This window comes from Suncus etruscus, chromosome 17 (genome assembly GCF_024139225.1).
Source record: "Suncus etruscus isolate mSunEtr1 chromosome 17, mSunEtr1.pri.cur, whole genome shotgun sequence".
NCBI classification, from domain to species: Eukaryota; Metazoa; Chordata; class Mammalia; order Eulipotyphla; family Soricidae; genus Suncus; species Suncus etruscus.
This window is the reverse complement of record NC_064864.1, coordinates 31,167,279-31,188,929: the sequence shown is the minus strand read 5'-3', so window position 1 is coordinate 31,188,929 and position 21,651 is coordinate 31,167,279. Positions and strand designations below refer to the sequence as shown.

Sequence of the window (21,651 nt, the reverse complement as noted above, 5' to 3'; positions counted from 1 at the left end):
TTCCTACAGTTACTCAGGATTTTATAAAGAGGGACCAGAAAGAAAAAGAGTAAAATGATGAGCAGGTAGGACAGTTGCCTAGCCTATGGCTGGCCTGGGATGGCCACTCCATATAGTTCCCCTGAACATGTCAGAGTGTTCGCTGATTACTGCTGGGCCTGGCCAAAAACACCAAAAGAAATAGAGTATTTTAGATTTAAGACTTTTATTTTAACACGCTATCTGGTTTACATTTTTCTTTCACGTATTTTCAACTATATATATAATGTATGAATAATCTGCATCTGACTTTTTTAAGCTAAGTAAAATTCTTGGTAACACATTAATTCCTGTTTCTTTTAAATGTATCATGATTTTGTTATATTGACAGATCAAATGCAGATACTCCATTTTGGTTATTACAAATGATGTCACGAAGAATAGCTCTAGATGTCTCCTTGTGTATAAAAGCGTTTTTCCCCCCAGGACTTAGATGAACAGTAGAGTTTTAAAATGTTATTTACATGATTTTTAAATATATATCAAAATCAAATCTGATTTAAGAAAATGTAATACAAATACAATTATGTTGGGATAGGACTTGGAATCTCCCCTCAATACTAGATTATAATAAAGTAACGTAGTGATCCAAAATAATTAGCAGAAATGTCCCAGAGTATTTTGAATTTCAGTTAACAAGAACATATGATGATCTACATACAATAACTATGCCTTTTATAGAAATTAGACAAATCAATTTTAAAGACACATGAGTCTGAAACTCATTCAGTGAGATATTAGTGGGCTTTATCCCCCAAAATAAAATAAGATTTCTGAGATTCCAGAGCTTCAGAGTGGTATAAAGTGAAGCTTCCAATTAAGCAATTAGTTATGGGAATAGATGTAAATACATAGACTTAACAAGCAGGCCAATTATTCTTTCCTGATAAGGAAAGCCTCTACATGCTTATAACCAAGTTTCATAACCCTCATTTATTGTCATACTTTATGAATAATTCAAGAGCATTCATACCTGAACAATACTATAGTGTCAATAAGCTTTAGGGAAAATTCTTATAGTTTCGATTTTATTTATTTATTTATTTACTTATTTATTTATTTTGTGGTTTTTGGGTCACACCTGGCAGTACTCAGGGGTTATTCCTGGCTCCAGGCTCAGAAATTGCTCCTGGCAGGCACAAGGGACCATATGGGATGCCAGGATTCGAACCGATGACCTCCTGCATGAAAGGCAAACGCCCTACCTCCATGCTATCTCTCCGGCCCCTTGATTTTATTTTTTGAGGCAAGTTAAGTATTTTTCTAGGTTATCTACAATTTAAGAGAAGAAATAACAGTACTTGATACATCTGGAGGTAAAAACTTACCATACTATTCCTTGAGCTCCTGAGCCTATAGGTTTTAAGTTTTGATAACGTTTCAGAACTGTGAAAGTAGAATCTCCAATTTCTACACTATAAAAGTTGCTGTCACGCTTGCTTCTGCTCATGATGACAGCAATTAATTTAATGGCTTCATCCAAATATTCACCGAGAAGCTGCAAAATAAAATGTGATGTTAAAAAAAATTCATGTTATATAAATTTTTTTTTTTCTGGTATTTGTGCCACACCCAGCGTACTCAGGGATTACTCCTAGCTTTGTGTGCAGAAATCGCTCCAGGCAGGCTTGGGGACCATATGGGATGCTGGGAATCAAACCTGGGTCTGTCTCAGGTTGGCCACCTGCAAGGCAAATGCCAAACTGCTGTGCTATATAGCTCCAGCCCCATGTTTTATGATTTTAAAAATAAAACCTTCACCCCATTCTATTGACAATTACAGATTGCTAGAAAAGTGGTTTGATTTAAAAATAATTTACAAACAATTTAAAAATTAACATAGATCCTTGATAGCAATAGTTATAAGTACAAAAATGACCTTATTTAAAAAAACAAAACAAAAATCAGAATAGTTTCTTCAATCTACAAGTTACTGATATTAGATACTGGAAGATGACTGGCATTTCATATGGTCCTCCTAAGCACCAACAGGAGTAATTCCTGAGTATAAAGACAAGAGTCACTCTTGAGCAAAAAAAAATTTTTCTTATGATAAATAAATCTACTGAAATTATCAAGACATAATTTACTGGAAGACTTTTTTTAAAAAAGCAAATAATATAAACATGTTATAGGCATAGTTATACAGATTTAAAATATAAAATCAGGGCCAGAGTGATAGTAGGGCGCTTGCCTAGCATGCAGTCAACTTGAGTTTGATCCCCTAGACCCCATATGATCCCCTCGTCTGCCAGGAGTTATCCTGGAGTGCAATGCCAGGAGTAAGCCCTAAGGATTACTGGTGTGGCCTACCCCACCCCACTAATATATATTAAATTGTACTTTTATGGCTTAAAAGTACTGAAAACTAATTTTTGTGATAAGTTGATATAATAGTTTAAAAATGTATGCAATGCCAAGAGGAAGAATAACAAATCAAAAGGCTAGTAAGCTGACTAGTGGTTATCATCTCTATGTATCACTCAGTCCATGTAAAAAAGGTACTAACCCCATATGTGGGTATAATGAATATTTTGAGTCATGTAAACAGTTGAAAAGATAAGCAGGGTAAGGATAAGAAAGTAAAATAACATATAAATATATAAAAACTGGGGCTGAAGTGATAGCCCAGTAGGTGGGGTGTTTGCCTTACATGTGAGCAAACTGGGTTCCATACCGGCATTCCATAATGGTTCCCCAAGCACTGCCAGGAATGACCCCAATCATCGCTGGGTGTGGCCCCAAAATTTAAATATTTATATCTATATATGTGTACACACACTACTAAAAAAGATGTAAACAAAATATAAGAGAAGCATTTAGTATGCTAAGATATGAAACAAGATATTGTTGTAAAATATTTGAGACATCAAAAGCATAACTCAAATTGTGCTACAGTTCCATAGTCCTTTATCATCTACTACACTGTTAAAAAGTTGCTTGTTTTTTTGTGTTCTTTTTTTTTTTTTTTTTGCGGGGGGGGGGGGGGTTTGGGTCACACCCAGCAGTGCTCAGGGATTACTCCTAGCTCTACACTCAGAAGTCACTCCTGGCAGGCTCAGAGAATCATATGGGATGCTGGAATTCGAACCACCGACCTTCTGCATGCAAGGCAAACGCCTTACCTTCATGCTATCTCTCCAGCCTCTAAAAAGTTGTTTTTAACTCCACTGTTCTAAAAGCCAAGACCATCTTTTTTTTAAAAGCCATTTAAGTGCTAGTTATTAATATAATTCTTACATATTAAATTGGCCAATTCTAAAATACATAAGTTAAGATAGTTGCAACATATTACCCATATCCTACTATAAACCTTCACTATACTTTAAAAAATATATGGAGTAACAATTTGTCATTTTTTTTGACTAGGGCTGCTTTCATAAGAGCTAAATAGTAACCTTTAAAAATCACAGCTCTGGGGCTAGAGAGATAGAAGGGCTAAGCACATGTTTTCAGGTGAGAGGCTCAGGTCCGATTCCCCACCCAGCCTTAGGAATTCTCAACCATAGTGTCTGAAGCAACATTCAAGTACTGCCTCTTAAGAGTTAAAAATAACTTTAAAAAAAGAGCATTGTAAGGTTGGACTTAACTGAGTCTGATGTCTTGGCCTTGAACCTAGATAAAGTCACTATGTATGTTAAATTCAGCCTATATTTAATATCACTTGCATTAAGTCCTCACATTGGTGTATAGAGCAGATTTTAGCTGCCATCTTATTTACATTCCATTTATTTTTTAAAGAATATATTTCAGGGCCCGGAAAGATAGCACAGCAGTGTTTGCCTTGCAAGCAGCCGATCCAGGACCTAAGGTGGTTGGGTCAAATCCCGGTGTCCCATATGGTCCCCTGTGCCTGCCAGGAGCTATTTCTGAGCAGACAGCCAGGAGTAACCCCTGAGCACCACCGGGTGTGGCCCAAAAACCAAAAACCAAAAAAAAAAAAAAAAAAGAATATACTTCAATTATGTTTGAAGTAATTACCAGGATATAAATATCTCTATCTACTCCAACATTAGTTTATAATTTAACTCAGAGAAGTTGAAGGGTATGTTCTAACAGTGATAGCTAACCTTTTTGAGCCCAAGTGCCCAAACTGCCACACAAAACCAAAGAATTTCCTCAAAAGTGCCAGCAAGTCAATTAAACCTTAATAACAAGATTTTAGTATCTAAAAACCATGCAGCATGCGCTGCATATCTTAATTGCGGACCTTCCCACATGCCAGCTGCAAGGCCTTCGAGTGCCACCACTGGCACTTTGCGGTTCTAGAATAAATTCTCTTTAAATAAGAGCTTAAGAAAGAATATCTCTATAGTTAAGAAAATTACATGGGGCCGGCGAGGTGGCGCTAGAGGTAAGGTGTATGTCTTGCAAGTGCTAGCCAAGAAAGGATGGCGGTTCGATCCCCCAGCATCCCATATGGTCCCCCACGCCAGGGACAATTTCTGAGCGCTTAGCCAGAAGTAACCCCTGAGCATCAAATGGGTGCGGCCCAAAATAAACACACACACAAATTACCAACTACTGCCATACATGTTTGCCCTCTTAATGGGAGTATGCAGACTGGTTCCCATGGCAACCATAAACCTAAAGGGCTGTGATATTTTCCTTCTTCCCATTTAAATTCAGAGAAGAAGCTGGTATATTCCTTCTTTTGCTTTCTTTCACGGGTGCAAAAAGTAGGACTTCTCAAAAGTGATGTTATTAAAAAAAAAAAAAAAAGAATATATTTCTAAGAGGCAACAAAGAATGAGATTCCTTGCTTTGTATTCTTCAGAAGAGAAACAACTAACTGCTGGGGAAAAGAGACAGCACTGAAAGAACCCTACAGCAGAAAGATAACGGTGATGCCTGCATCTCAAAATCCAACATACATTATATTAGAAGAGATGCTACGGAGACCCAAGCATTTCTTTTGTGGGTAGTGAAGAATTTGACTTGCAGAAATGACTGTTTTGAGGGACTGCAAGGAGAATGGCAGCCTAAAAGTCTATTTGGCTAATGAGGTCAAGTCCAAGGAGAAGCTGAAGTCCTCCACACATGCTGTGACTCACATAATAAGGGCAAAGAGAGAGCACTTTAGATTATAATCATCTCACATGATTCTTCAAAACTAGTGCTAACAGTGAAATGTTCCAACAACTGATAGACAGTTGAGTGTCAGAACTGGATTACTTAAAGAAGAGGTAAAGTGGGTCCCGCACCAACTATGCAAACCAATTATACAAACTATGCAGGTCTCTCTCACCATGCCTGCAAGTTAATTGGTTTTCTCTGTGCATCTCATCTTCCCCACGGACAAAGCAACTATTCCTCTAGTGTGCCTTGTTTGCTTGGGGTACCTAGAGTAGTCTGCAGAGAAATTAGCATTACCTGTGTGGGGCAACACACCAGTAACAAGTGAGCCCTACATCATTAACCTAGATTTCAAAATGTGAAGATAATTCGAAAGGAGCAAGAGAGGGAAAAAAAACATCATTACCAAAATCTTGAAATTTTAAATGGAGCAACTCTCTAGAAATCAATCCGAAAGACATTACAAATCAATCCTAAAGACATTTATTCCTAAATAATTATAAGACTAGGGCAGGAGTGGTAGCACAGTTAGTAAGGCATTTGCCTTGCACATGGCTGACCCAGGTTCGATCCTCAGCATCCCATATAGTCCTGAGTCTGCCAGGAATACTTTCTGAGTAGTCAGGAGGCTCAAAACTGGAGACATCACACTTCTTGACTTTCAGAGTAATAAACTCCCTGAGAGCTGACAGAAGTGACCCCCCTCCCCAAAAAAAAGACCAAATGAAGATATTGGATTGGAAGGCATTTCAAAACCTATCTAGAGAAACTTGAAGTATCAGAAAAGCAATTTAATGATCTCAGTAATAAAATGAGCAAAAGAAATTAAAATTATAAATAAAAAACTAACAAAAATAAATATAAAAAATTTAGTAAAATGAGTTAAGAGTCATATAAAGACCTAATAAAGATATGAATCAGAGAAATATATATGTACTTGAAGCATATCTCACTAATAGTATTTTATACGTCAAGAGCATAATATACCTTAAGATGGATATACCTCAAGTATATAAGTAATTCAAGTATATAGTAAATATAGATATGCAATCTTGAGTATACCTTAAGCATACATACCTAAAGGTGTGTATAAGAGAAAATATCAAGAATCCAACAAAAAATATTAAAAGACGCTAGGGAAAACAATAACATCAAGAACAGATAACCTATGCAGGTACATGTTATGTATAAACTTCTTAGCAGGAATTCTACAGGACCAAAGGAAATGGAATAACATACTCCAAAACTGCCCATCAAGAATATTTTAAACTATAAATTTTGTAGTTTAAATGTACAAATGATGAAGAGATTAAAACACTCTGGTGGTGGGCAAGGTGTAGCAGCATTGCAAGTATAAGAGGGTATTATTGTACTATGGTTAAGGTGGGTGGGGGATATAATTAAAAGGTAAATAATACTTAAAATAAAAACTACAAAATTAGGGTTGGAGAGCTAGGTTCAACAGCTGAGCAAATGCCTTGCATAAAGGTATCCCCCATGCATACAACTGTAAGTAGATCTTGAGCACCTCTGGGTATGCTCACACCAATGAATAAACAAATTAATGAATTTTTAAAAAGAGTAGTCTATTTCATAAAACACAAAGATAGAAGGGAGAAATAAAGGCTTACCTACATAAACAAAAGCTGAAGAAATTCATCACCATTAGATCTCCCTTATTGGAAATGCTGAAAGGAACTCTTCTATCTACAAACAAAACAAAAAAACCAAAAATTCACCAAAATGAAAAAACAAATACAATTAGAAATTAAAATAAAATGGTAGTAACACGACCTTTATAAATAACTCTAAATGTAAACTGAATAAACTGACAAATCGAAAGACTAGAATGGTTGGACTGAAAAACACAACCACCAGGCCCGAAGAGATAGCACAGCGGCGTTTGCCTTGCAAGCAGCCGATCAGGACCAAAGGTGGTTGGTTCGAATCCCGGTGTCCCATATGGTCCCCCGTGCCTGCCAGGAGCTATTTCTGAGCAGACAGCCAGGAGTAACCCCTGAGCAACACCAGGTGTGCACCCCCCCAAAAAAAAAGAAAAAAAAGAAAAAAGAAAAACACAACCACCTTCAAAAGACAGAAAACGAAGGACAGAAGAAAGTGTTATAAGCCAATGGAAAATAATTTAAAAAGATAAAGTAGCTAAATGTGGGGCTGGAAAGTACAGTAAGGTACTGTCAATGTGGGTTCAATCCCATATGATCCCCTTGTCTTGCCAGGAGTGATTCCCAAGTGCAGGGCCAGGGAATCGACATAGTAGGCTGTGGTCCAAAAACAAAAACAAAATTGTTAAATATGTGCCAGAAAAAAATAAAATTCCAGCCACAAAAATAACTAAGGCAAAGGAAAACTTTATATACTAAAGGAAAAAATAAAAATTATTACTATACATATAACCAACAGACACTAAACAACATGTATTAACAAACCTTAGAGTCAATGACAGTGAGTAGTAGCACAACAGCAAATAGCAGGGAACAAAAATGGAGGTATCACACTTCTTGACTTTCAACAGTAATAATCAAAACAGCATGCTGTTGGAATAAAAGATATGCAAATCATCAAAACAGAAATATCTCCACTCATTTATGAACAAGTAATTCACGACAAAGAAGCCACTGCTCTAACAATGGAGAACAAATTTTTCAATGATGGTGTGGGGAAACTGTCAAATGCAAAGCAATAATAAAATCAAACAGTATCATATATAAAAATTAAAAATAGAATAAGTAAACTCTCACAACCATAAAATACATGAAAAAAAATAAGGTAATATGCTCCCTGATACTGGCTTTAGAGATGTCTGGAAATTTCCTATGGCAAGGAAAGCAAAAGTAAAGAAAAATGAATGGGACTACATTAAACAAGCTTCTGCATAGCAAAAGCTATCCTCAAAATGAAAGGCATCTTCTACTGAATAGAAGATATTCATAAATTATAAATCTAGTGAGAAGTAACATCCAAATATAAAATGTAAATTTCGGGGCCGGGCGGTGGCGCTGGAGGTAAGGTGCCTGCCTTGCCTGCGCTAGCCTAGGACGGACCTCGGTTCGATCCCCCGGCATCCCATATGGTCCCCCAAGAAGCCAGGAGCAACTTCTGAGCGCATAGCCAGGAGTAACCCCTGAGCGTCACAGGGTGTGGCCCAAAAACCAAAAACCAAAAAAAAAAAAAAAAAAAGTAAATTTCTACAACTCAATAAGGCTATTAGAAATAAGAAAATTGAGTGGGGACAGAGAATTCACATGGCCAAGTGCGTACTTTGCATGTGGTAGGGTCAATTCCTGATTTCAGGCATTACATGGCCACCCCTCCCCCAAGCACTGCTGGGAGCAATCCCTGGTATACAGAAACAAGAATAGCCTATGAGCATTGTCAAGCATACCCTCCCCCTATATCATAGACAAAAGGGGGAAAAGACATTAAGTGTCAGAAGGCAGAAAGAAAACCTGTACACTGTTGATGGAAATTAAAATTGTGCAGCCATATGGCCAACAGTTCATAATCCTCAAATGAACAAATGAACTATTAATAAATATTTAGATTTAGGCTTGTTCATTTAACAAAACAAAGCCAGGAGACAAACAATTCTGAGTGGGATAAATGTATATACATCTAGACACTTTCCTTTTGCTATTTTCTAATTTAGTGTTTCTCCAATTTGGATATGCAAAAGAATAGTATGTAAACAGGGGGCCAGTTCACTGTCCCTCAGACCATTGGAGGGTCTGACTATAGTAAAAACAAAACTTATGAACGAATTTTCATGCACACTGCTTATATCTTATTTTGCAATGAAGAAACAAAACAGGTACAAATACAATATGTGGCCCGCGGGCCACAGTTTGAGGACCACTGCCCTAAAGAATGTCTACAAGCTGCAGTCAGAATCATCCCTGAAAATAGGGAATGTGTGTGTGTGTGTGTGTGTGTGTGTGTATATATATATATATATATATATATATATATATATATATATATATATATTTTTTTTTGTTTTGTTTTTTTTTGTTTTTGGGTCACACCTGGCAGTGCTCAGGGGCTATTCCTGGCTCCATGCTCAGAAATTGCTCCTGGCAGGCACAGGGGACCATATGGGACGCAGGGATTTGAACCGATGGCCTTCTGCATGAAAGGCAAACGCCTTACCTCCATGCTATCTCTCCGGCCCCAGGGAATGTATATATTTAAACTAGCATCATACTAAATAATATACTAACAATATAAAAGCCATGTAGAAATTAGTAAAATAGAGAACAGATTCTTAACATGAGCAAACACTAACTAGAATAAGCAGGATTATATATACTGTTTAAAGTGGCTTTTTACTTTTATCTACAATACATGCATACATGGATATTTAAAAGTTAAATTCACAAATGAGACATAGTACTAAACTAATGATACTCCAGAAAGAGGTCAGACTCTTACAAATATTATCTCAGCTAGACATTACTAGTTAAGAACTCATGGAGAGAAAGTGCGGGATATCAATCTTGCAAAATATACCCTACATATAACAAAAGAGATTCTAGGGGCTAGTGCAATAGCGCAGTGGACAGGGCGTTTGCCTTGCACGCTGCTGGCCCAGGTTAGATCCTGGCATTCCATATGATCTACCAAGAGTGATTTCTGAGTGTAGAGCCAAGAATAACCCCTGAGCGCCTCCGGATGTGACCCCCCAAAACCAAAAGAATAAGAGAGAGAGAGATTCTTGTCTAGAGCGTGCTCAGTGTCATACTGGAGAAGGGAGGCAAACACAAGATTGGGCTAAATCTTCATGTATGGTCTCTTTTTAAAAGATAGGTCAGGCCTCAGGATTCTCTTACACTGAAACCAAGAGATTAAAAAAAAAAAAAAAAAGAATAAAGGAGCGAGGACACACCGAATGAGTTTTTAGAGAATCCCAAGAACTACATACCTGGAATAAAAAATGAACTTCACTGGTATTAAGAAGAGTGAAAGTACAGAGTTGAGTTTACCTCAAAAAGTTTACTAACAAGTGGCACAGACTTCTTTATACAAATGTCTCATGACATTTTTATGTGTACCATATCTAAAATCGTCTCCTTTGCCAAAATTCAGGTCATATATAGCTAAGAGAATATTTTGGCTGAATATCCTGAGTTAAGGAAGACTGGTTTGTGTTGAAACGAGTATGATCAGTTTTTTGAATTTTGATCATTCCAGATCAGCAAATGTAGTCACCACTGCCTTCTCAAGGTAAGATACAAATACTCTCAACTTGTCTAGGCACCTTGCCAAGAGATGGGGTTTGCCATCTCATACCTATGGGAGAGTAATATATATAACTGAGTATATTAGTGTGTCTAAAGATTGAGAAAATTCCTGTTTTCTAGAGCAGAGGAAGACTTAACTAACATTTAAAGTTAGCCTGGTAAAGATAAAGCTGTTAAGCTGACACTGACTCCTTTATCTTTCTGTTCTTAATTATGCCAATTTAATTAAAAATTGTCTGTATCTAAAATGTTACCTTTTACTTAATAAAAAGCATTTTACTGTGACTTTTCTATATTCTTTCTGAACTGTACTTATATAAGGTCAAGTACCTTGCACAGGTACTTTTATATAGAGGGCAATCCTTAGTATCATCATCATTGGAATGGTTCTTAACTTGCTGTGAGTGCAGAAAAACAAATTGTCCCAGCAAACAGATAAGTTGGTGTCTGGGCCACTACTAATTCTTTCCACTACTAAGAGAAAGCATATCAAACTCTTTGAAGAGAAATGTAACCCTATCACACAAGGAAGTGAAAGGACTGATTTGTTCTGCAATTAGGATTTTTAAAGATTTATTTACAAAACACATTTCTTTTGTTTGTTTGTTTGTTGGGGGGGAAATCACACTTGGAGGTGCTCAGGGTTTACTCCTGGCTCTGCACTCCGAAATTGCTCCTGGCAGGCACAGGGGACCATATGGGATGCTGGGATTTGAACCACCATCTGTCCTGAATCTGCTGCATGCAGAGCAAACACTCTACCATTGTTATCTCTCTGACCCCATTTATTTCTTTTTAATACATAAATTACTTTATTTAAAGACCATGCATTCCCAGTTGATCATAATACATTTGATTACAGGTAAATGGGAGTAAAACTACTAAAAAAAAAAAAAAAGAAGAAAAGGGAAAAGATTTAAAAAAGTACAGCAACAGAAATCTTGTGAAAATTATTACATCTTGCAGTGAAGTCAATAAGTTATTGTCAGAAAGTTTACTAAGCTCTCGTTGCTAGTTGATCTTTCTGTTATTCTTTTGTTTCTGAACATTAAGTGGCTTTACACACATGCTGGCATATAAAACGATGTGTGACTACTGGGATGATAGTAATAAAAATTTGGAATTGTATAGCATGAAGCAAACAATATTTATTTCTAACTGAAATTACTTAAACAGGTTTATTATATTCCAACCAAAGAATAATGCTAAGACTGGTTTTCCTTCATAGTTTCTGTACTTTGGGATGTCTTTAATTCTTAATTAAGTCAATTAAATAAAAAATCTCCATGTTCTAAGAAGGTTGCTTTTAATTAAAACAGTATAGCTTTTTATGAAATCACTAAGTCTCAGAATTAATTTCTCGCTCTTCACTCAAGCAATCAAACCATTACTAAAGATCAAGACTTTATAGCAATATCCCGCGTAATAAAAGATGTTTTTGATCACTTTTTTTGTTTGTTTGTTTGTTAATTTGTTGGTTTGGGGGCACATATGGTTGTGTTCAGAATTTACCCTTGGCTCTTCAACTCAGGGTCCGAGTCTGGCCTTGTACAAAGCAAGCGCCCAATTTACTCTTATTATTTCTCCAGTCCTCAATCACCACTGGATATGGTCCAGAAGCCAAGTAAATAAATAAATGAGCATAAATAATAACAAACTTTAATTAGTGAGACATTTTACAGGTATAAAATTTTTATTTAACATTTTGTTTAGTTGAAATCTAAGATTCTAAAATAGGCTTGCACTCAAAATACTAGAAAGCTGACTTTGAGTACTTAACTCTATCTATATATTACAATGTTAGTGGCTAAAATGCAAGGCAAGGAGGGAAATGGACACTCTAGTGGAGGGTGTGATGTTGAAACATTATATGTATGAAACATTGACAGTACGTAAATCACAGTACTTCAAGCAATTTCTTGGGGTCGGGGAAGGCAGAGAAATGATAGTGTGGGTAAGACATCTGTGCTGCATACAATCAACCTGTTTTTGCTCTTCTGCTACATGATCCTCCCTAAACTCTACCAGGAAAGGCCGAGAGATAGCATGGAGGTGAGGTGTTTGTCTTGCATGCAGAAGGATGGTGGTTCGAATCCCGGCATCCCATATGGTCCCCCTAGCCTGCCAGGAGTAATTTCTGAGCTCAGAGCCAGGAGTAACTCCTGAGCGCTGCCAGGTGTGACCTGTCCCCCCACCAAGAGTCTCCTGAGTAGAAAATTTAAAATCTTGGGGCTAGAGCAATAGCACAATGGGTAGGGTGTTTATCTTGTATTCAGCAGACCCAGGTTCGATTCCCAGCATCCCATATGTCTGCCAGGAGTGATTTCTGAGTGCAGAGTCAGGAGTTAAGCCCTGAGCGACACCAGCTGTGCGCCCCCCCCAAAAAAAAGGATATCTAACTTTTATAAGACTATATTTTTCCAAAGATACTTGAAATATACTTTTGTTTGAAAGCTAAAAGAAATTCACACTTGAAGATTCTTAAGAGAATTTTTGTGAGTTCTTACCAAAAAATAAATATCTACACATACTTGTTATAATATATTGGTTCGAGTTAATTTACACAATATCAAAATTTGAAGTTCTAGGATAACTCAATCCTAGATAGAGATTCAATGAAAACTGTTTCCTAATAACTTTCTACCAAGTTTTCTTGATAATATGATTCTTGGGTTCAAATGGAAAGAAGATATTTGTTCATCTAACCAGAGACACTTCTAAGACCACAAATTAGTAACAGCAAATGAGAACTGTCCCAGATGCATCTTATAAGGAATTTCAATCACATTAGTTAATTCAACATGTAATCATCACTAGTCTACGTCTTGCCAACAATGTAATTATGACAGAATGTTTTTGAAGTGCTAGATAGGTGTTAGAAGAACGATTCCATGACAAATAACTTATTAAACATGTCTGATTCCAGCAAGGAAAGAAAAAATAAAATACTGAATTTCAGGATAAATGTTATCATTTCAAAATCTGAAGGCTCTGCAAGATGGGAGAAAATAGCATCCCCAAATGTATGTAATAACTACCTCTGACAAATCAACTTTACAAGTAAAATGACTTAATTATCCATCTAAAAATATCTATATTCAAAGTTCTTCTCATCTTACAGTTGCCTATCACAGGATAAGCCATATAGTTGATACCATTAAATTACAAATAAATAACCTTTGTTTCACTAAAAAAAAAAAAAGACAAAAATAAACACTGTCGGATTGCTATTGCTAGGACTTCTAAGGTTATATTGAATAAGAGTGGAGAGAGTGGACATCCTTGCCTAGTTCCTGATCTTAGTGGGAATGCTTCTAGTTTCTCACCATTAAGAATAATGTTGGCTGTCGGTTTTTCATAGATAGCTGTAACTATCTTGAGGAAGGATCCTTCTAACCCTATTTTGCTGAGTGTCTTTAACATGAAAGGGTGTTGGATTTTGTCAAACGCCTTCTCTGCATCGATTGATATGATCATGTGGTTTTTGTCTTTCTTGTTGATGTGATGTATAATGTTGATTGATTTGCGTATATTGAACCAACCTTGCATTCCTTGTATAAATCCCACTTGGTCATGATGTATGATCTTTTTGATGAAGTGCTGGATTCGGTTTGCTAAGATTTTGTTGAGTATCTTTGCATCTATGTTCATTAGTGAGATTGGTCTGTTTTCTTTTTTGGTGGTGTCTTTGCCATCTTTGGGAATGAGTGTGATATTGGCCTCATAAAAGTGTGATATTGGCCTCATAAAAGGAATTGGGGAGGATTCCATTCCAGTTTTCTCTATGGTTTGGAAGAGCCTATGGAAAAGTGGTAGTAGGTCTTCTCGAAATGTTTTGTAGAATTCACCTGTAAATCCATCTGGGCCTGGACTTTTGTTCTTGGGGAGTTTCTTAATTACATCTTCAATTTCCTCTGAGGTGATTGGTCTATTTAGGCTTTCTATTTCTTCCTTCTCCAGTCTTAGAAGATGGTATTTTTCTAGGAATCATGTTTAAATGCCTTATCTTACTATATTTAAAATAACCTCTCAGCTTTTCTGTCCACAGACATCCTCGGATACAAAGGGTGGATAAACCAAGATGGCAGCTCGGGATACCACACGAGATACCATTCCTAGCTGGCACTACGAGATGGTCCCGAGAAAACTCTTTAACATACATTTTTTTTTCAAGGTTATACCTTCTTTTAGGAATCGAAGCACGTGGCCAGTCAGACCACCGAAGCAGTACCCGTGACATACGGACTTAAACTACAGACTATACTCATCGAACACACTCAAACAAACTAACATTCCCTTGCTATTCTCCCCTCTCTTCTCACTACTTTCTCTTTTTATCATTTCTTCTCCACTCTTCTATTTTTTTCTTTCCTCTTTTCCCTTCCTTTCCAATGTATTTTCTCGTTTCTCCCTTCCTACCCCTACCATATACCTTCCCCTTTCCCCCCTTTGGAAATCCAAATACCCCCTCATCCCTCATTCCCATCAAAAAAAAAAAACAAAAACAAAAACAAAAAAAAACACTGATTTTTTTGGGTGGGGCCACCACAGGTGAAATATGATCTAAAATACTAAAGAGTTCGGTTTCATGAATTTAGGGCTATTTGGGAACCAGCAAAAAAAATTCACTTTGTTTCTTTCTGACTTCTTTTTTTTTTAATTATCTTTATTTAAACACCGTGACTACAAATATGATTGTAGTTGTATGATTTCAGTCATATAAAGAGCACCCCCCCCCTTCACCAATGCAACATTCCCACCACCAATGTCCCAAATCTCCCTCCTCCCCACCCCACCCCCATACCTGTACTTCCTGTTTTATGCAGCTTAAAAATAGGGCCTTAGATAGAATACAACTTAGAAGCAAGTCTAGTATAGATCCAAAGTTTGCCTTCCCATTAAATGTAACTGCTAGATCCTGGACAACTTACTAAATATGATTTCTTCATTTTTTTTTACTATATGACAGTATTATTTGGTTTTCTGAGAATAACATAAGAAACTGGCACTATACAGTCAATTGTAGTTTCCTTTCTTTTCTACTTAGCAACTCAAGACAACCATGAAACCTAACTAAAGAGTAGAATTTTTCAGATAGCATCAACAAAAACAAGATGAATACGAGACCAAATTCTTCTATTATTGAACACATGATTCATTATAAATAATTTCATTTAACTATTACTCTTTAGAAATTTAAGAGAATTAATGCAGTGGACTCAATACTGATAAACATCTTATTTACCCATCAATATCCTTGACTGCCTAGTGTACATCATAAATATTACTATAAAGTGAAAACAATTCCAATGTGCCATTATAATATGCAAAATAAAAATGACTAAGAAAAAAGGATGAGTTAACCTTTTTGCCTATCTTGAGGGAATCTACAGATAATTGGCCAATGAATTAGTGTAAAACAGCTCTTTAAAAAGAATCTCTGAAGAACTGTAGTGTACTCTTTAGAAGTACACTTCAGCGACTTCTCAGATGTCTGAAATAATCAGAAAATGCAGAGATCTCTCACTCTCCACTTTACTGCCCCCTTTCAAAAATCACCGGAAGCAAGCAATTTCAAAAAGTAGAAATCACAGGCAAGCTGGATGTCAAAACGGTGCACTTGAGCCATCTACTGGAGAAGAAAAGAGGGAGCGATTTTTAGTTCTGTAAGAAAAATGTCCTATCATCTCAATTCCTTCTGTAAAAGCAATACAGTACACAACCTTGGGAGCACTAATTTTTTTTTTTTTTTGGGCCACACCCGGCGGTGCTCAGGGATTACTCCTGGCTGTCTGCTCAGAAGTAGCTCCTGGCAGGCACGGGGGACCATATGGGACACCAGGATTCAAACCAACCACCTTTGGTCCTGGATTGGCTGCTTGCAAGGCAAACACTGCTGTGCTATCTCTCCGGGCCTGGGAGCACTAAATTTAAGACTATTAAAGAAACCTAACAAACTGGTGCAATGAGGCAAAATAAAGGTCAAGTAAAGAGATTTTTCTAAAAATCATATCATAGAGAGAATTAAAGATGAATGCTAAAACAAACACCTTCGTGGCATTTTTCTCAATCTATATAGCTATCAGTGTGTCCAAGTGTAAAAGACATTAAAGAAAGAAGTTCTACCATCCAAAAACAAGAACCGAGGAAGTAAAAATAAGGGAACTGTCCCTTGCTAGTAAGAAAAAGGAAATATGAGCAGAGTGAATTTCTAAAGAATAAAATGAAGAAAATGATTCCACTTTTTTTTTTTCCCCCAGGGACTCCTAATCACTTATGTTATTTTTATTTGTTTGTTTGAGGGTCACAACCAGAGGTTCTCGGGGCTTACTCCTGACTCTGTGCTGAGCAGTCATTCTAGATAGGGTGCCAAGGATTGATCCCAGGCACAAGGCACAGGGTAAGCATCCTACCCTCTGTACTATCTATCGCCCATCCCCACTTAGTTATGGCAACTCTAGCTCCTTCAGAACACATTGCTACTGCTTCCATGTGTTCACAACAAACTCTCCCATCTTACTTTAAATTTTTTAATGATTATTTTTTTTGTTGTGCTTTGTTTGTTTGTTTTGAGGCCACACCAGGAGTGCTTACATCTGGCTCTTTGCTCAGGGGAACCAAATGGGTGCTGGGGATTAAACTCAGGCCAGCTGTGTGCAAAAAAGGCAGAAGGGAAAAGGCCCAAGAGAAGAAAGTCAAAAATAAACTCTTCAAAAGTAATCAATAGCACAGCTTCTCAAAGTCAGAAAGTGAAATTTAAGTTTCAAAGGATACAAATTGAACTTGTAGTACTGAGCAATAAATTCACTACAATTTTAAAGGCACATTTTTTTCCTTATCCATAAACTAATGATCTATAAGTTGGTGGGCAAGATCAATTTTGCTTTAAAAGCTAATAATGTTAAATGTCCCTTCATCATACTCTCCAGGTAAAGACTTAAAGGAAAAGACATTTGGTTTACATTTTTCTCTCAATTCTCAAAATAATACCAGGTTCTAAGTTCCAAAGAAGAAATAAAGATGACACTTGTGACCCTCCAAAAAGGACACAAATTAGTAGAAAAAAAGACATTTAAATTCATTTTTATTTCATTTGGTTTTCGAGCCATACCAGGCAAGACTTGGGGTTTACTCCTGGCTGTGCTGTGCACTCCTGATGGAGCTCAGGGGACCAGATGGGTCACTGAGGATCAAACCCGGGTCCGCCATGTATAAGGCAGGTTTTTTTTGTTGTTGTTTTTTTTGTTTTTGTGGTTTTTGGGTCACACCCCGCAGTGCTCAGGGGTTTTTCCTGGCTCCGTGCTCAGAAATTGCTCTGGCATGCACAGGGGACCATATGGGACGCCGGGATTCGAACTGATGACCTTCTGCATGAAAGGTAAATAAATGCCTTACCTCCATGCTATCTCTCCGGCCCCAATATAAGACAGGTTTAGTACCACTGTTTTATCTTTGAAGCCCTTCTGTAGTTCCTTACCCTTGGATTATATTTTGAACATCTTTCCTTAAAGAAGTTATTTTATACCCTATGATATACTCCTATTTTCTAGCAGGTCTGCTTACCTGACTTCTAACAATTCTGTTTCCTTATGCTAGTTTTTAATTTTAATTTCCTTATGTTTGCTTTTAAATTTATTTTGTTTGGGGACCATGACAGCAGTCTGTAGTGCTTACTTCTGGCTATTTGCTCAAGGGAACAAAATAGGGTAATGGGGATCGAACTTGGGCCAGCTATGTGCAAGGCATATGCCCTGACATACCACTGCTCAGGTCCCTTGTTTTTACTTTTGAAACACTGTTGCTATACTACGTTCATTTCTCTTGCTTTTATGAAGAGCTGGCGAATCTCATCTTCATAATATGATCATGATCATTAAGGGAATAAATCTGAGTCAAATTATGGACTCAGAAGATGGCCAGTGGCTTAAGCAGTTTGTTTAGCCAGTGCAAGACAAAGAATCCAAATGCCAGTACTGCTTATAAGCACTGAGGCAATCTCACTAGATTGTTAACAGTGAAGCTCTGTTAGAAGGGACTTAAACGGCTTAAGCAACAGTCAGTGAAAGTGTGAGGCCATGAACTTAATTAATCTGTGGAGCAACATTTGTGCTAACGCAATTCTGATCACCTCTTTCAATGAGGGGGGAAAATTACCTTAGGGCATCATCTAAATGGAGTTAAGGTTAGATCCAAATGGTAGATCATGGGTACCCAATGGTTGCTTAAAGCTCAATTGTGGTATTACTTTCATATATCTATAGTAATGGTTCTTGAAGTATGATCCCAACCAGGAAAATCAGTATTACAGGAATATTTCTTAAAAATTTAAATCCTGAGGCCCGAGTGATAGCACAGAAGGTAGGGAATTTGCCTTGCATACATACAGCTGTTCTGGGTTCAATTCCCGGCATCCCATAGGGTCTCCTGCACACCACCAGGAGTAATTCCTGAGTGCAGAGCCAGGAGTAACTTCTGAGCACCACCAGTGTGCCCAAGAAACAAAAACAAAAACAAACAAACAAAAAGTCTAGGTGCAGGCCGGAGAGATAGCATGGAGGTAGGGTATTTGCCTTGCATACAGAAGGATGGTGGTTCGAATCCCAGCATCCCATGTGGTCCCCCAAGCCTGCCAGGAGCGATTTCTGAACGTAGAGCCAGGAGTAACCCCTGAGCACTGCCAGGTGTGGACTCCCCCCAACCCAAAATAGTCTAGGTGCATCACCCAGAGCTTGAACAAGTCCCACACTCTGGTAGTGATGCGGGGCAGTAACTGTTCATCAGGATCTCTATTATAAACATGTTACCTAAAATGTAACAACAATAAAAATATTTTAAGCGAAAAATATAAAGAAAATTAATTTCTCTTACAGTCATGAATGATGTAGGTTGGCGAGGGTTTCCAGTTTAGCCCTCTGAGGCTCAGCTTTAAAAGGAAGAGGAAGACTTCTTAGACACATCTCAGGAAGACTGTTATTTCAAGTTCCTCAACGCTCCCTAAGGCTGAGGAAAGGAAACTTGAGTTTACTAGGTTTTGCAAATGCCCTCTCCATAAGACATACACTATTAAGTGTCACAGACTTAAATTATCAGAAATTCTGTAATTTTTTTCCAAATTAATGTCTCCCTTGACATTTTACCTAGGATTTAAAAATCTTTTTAAATCTTCTATTTCAAAAGAACTGTAGATTTACAGAAATTTATCAAGGTAGTACAAAGAGGTAGTACAGAGGTATCTATCATATATCCTATACCAATGCTGCAAACAATGTTTTAGCCTGACATCTAATGTATCTAGTTCTTGCATTAGCTCCTTTTCTTTTTGGTCCACACTCAGCTGTCCTCAGGGTTTACTCCTGGCTATGCTCAGTAATCATTTCTAACCATGATGAGGTGAACATATGGAGTAATGGGGATCCAACCTGGTCAGCAGTGTACAAGTGCCCTTTTTATTTTTTGAATTTCATTTTATACCAATACCATTTTATTACATAAGTAGATTTGTATAACTATAAAGACCACAATCATCTAATTAATATTCTATCATCACAAAATCATCTCTTTATAGTCAAATTCATTTTCACTTCTCCTACCACTCCTAATTTTCAGGTAACAATTTACTGGGTTTTGTTCATTTCTATATTTTGTCATTCATTTCAAGAATATGTTATGAACAGAACTACAATTTATAATACTGTCATTTTTTTCATTCAGCATATAAGCCAGTAAGATCTTAACAAATTGCTACAATTACCTCCCCCCTTTTTTGGGGTCTCCCTGAAGGTGGCATGGGAAATATCTATTAGGCCCCAAAAGACTTTTACACACAAAGCATATGCTTCAGCTCTTTGAGCCATCTCTCTGAGCCTCACCTTCCTTTTATTACTATTAACTAGAACTTCATAGTTTTGTTATCCACCTATTACATCACATATTAGTTAATAAAGTTTCCGGATGGGTCCAAAGAGATAGACCAGATTAAGGAACTTTCTTACATTCTTCTGAGTACCACAACATGTGGTTCCCCTGGAAACACTCTTGAGCCTTATGGGTGTGGTTCATTAATCAATAAATACATGTTTCCAGTTGTTATAAATATAGCTGCTTTAACAAAGTACATACATGTTCTTATGTGGACATTCTGCTTTCTCTGGAATGAACTGGCCAGGAGTTTATTCCTGGTGAGAGTTGGTTCTCTGATTAAAATCTCTCATTTAAATATTTGTGAATAAAAGTTTATCCAGAGTAGCTGGTACCATTTAGAAATAATATGAGCTCCAGTTTCCCCATATTCTTGCTAGGGTTTGGTATTATCACTTTTAAATTTTAATTGTTCTAAACATCTCGGACACATATATAGGTTGCAAGAGACAATTCAAGGCTGAAAGACGTTTTGAAACCCAACACTCCATGATCCCTTAAGGACCAAGAGGAGGGATGCTCAAACATGGAACTGGGAGTAACCCTGAGCAATAATAGGTATTTCTGGGTTTCTAGCATATTCCACTGGCATATATAGATCTGACTTTTAGTGCTGGCAAACAGCACAAGGGTTAAGGTTCTTGCCTTGCATGCAGACTAACCTAGTTAGATTCTCAGCACGCAGGAAAGAGAAAAAGAATTTGTTTGTTTCAGGGGATCACTTTTAATGGGATTGGTAGACATATAAGATGCTGGGGTTCAAACCCAGGTGGGCCATATGCAATGCAAACAAACAAGGCTCACTGTACTACTGCACCTGCCCCTATACTGCGAATTCAAGCACTTGGTAGAATTATTCAATGAACCATTTGGATTATCTTCATATTGTGGAGTTGTAGAATCTTTGTTTTCTGAGAGACTGGTTCTTGGTTCAACCAAAGCTTCTAAATTTCTCTTTATTATTATTTTTAATTTGCTTCGAGTGTTCTTATAACTGCACATTGGAACATTTCTAATGTTTAAAATCCCCTTTAGTTATCCTGGCATTAGTATTAAAATGGCATGTATTGTATTTTCTAATTCAAGATAAAACATTCCAGTTCTTGATAGAAGACATTTTCTACTAAAATCTGACTCTGTGTGTGTGTGTGTGTGTGTGTGTGTGTGTACACACACATACCGTATATACACAAATCTGACTGCTTGGTGTGTGTGTATATACACATACTGTATATACACAAGTGTAAGCCGAGTTTTTCCAACACAAAATTTGTGCCGAAAACCCCGAACTCGGCTTATACTCAGGTCATACAGGTTATTTGATTTGGTGCACACACATGGAATCACCGAGGACTGAGCT

General features: G+C 37.2%; 1 protein-coding gene across 5 annotated transcripts in view; it reads right to left on the bottom strand.

Annotated features, from left to right (window-relative positions):
• The window catches only part of MAPK8 (mitogen-activated protein kinase 8), a 50,109-nt gene extending 30,744 nt beyond the window's left edge, over positions 1-19,365 (bottom strand). For 2 of the 5 annotated variants that reach the window (XM_049790695.1, XM_049790696.1), the window contains exons 1-2: positions 19,242-19,362; positions 1,368-1,537 (exon numbers count right to left, since the gene is read on the bottom strand). In XM_049790695.1, coding sequence (XP_049646652.1) covers positions 1,368-1,537; positions 19,242-19,247 — 176 coding nt within the window. In that variant the 5' untranslated portion in view covers positions 19,248-19,362. Of the gene's footprint in view, positions 1-1,367; positions 1,538-6,746; positions 6,823-7,562; positions 7,668-19,241 lie in introns of all 5 variants that reach the window. The other 3 variants (XM_049790697.1, XM_049790698.1, XM_049790699.1) reach the window with 3 other exon arrangements.
• Between the last annotated feature and the right edge of the window lie 2,286 nt (positions 19,366-21,651).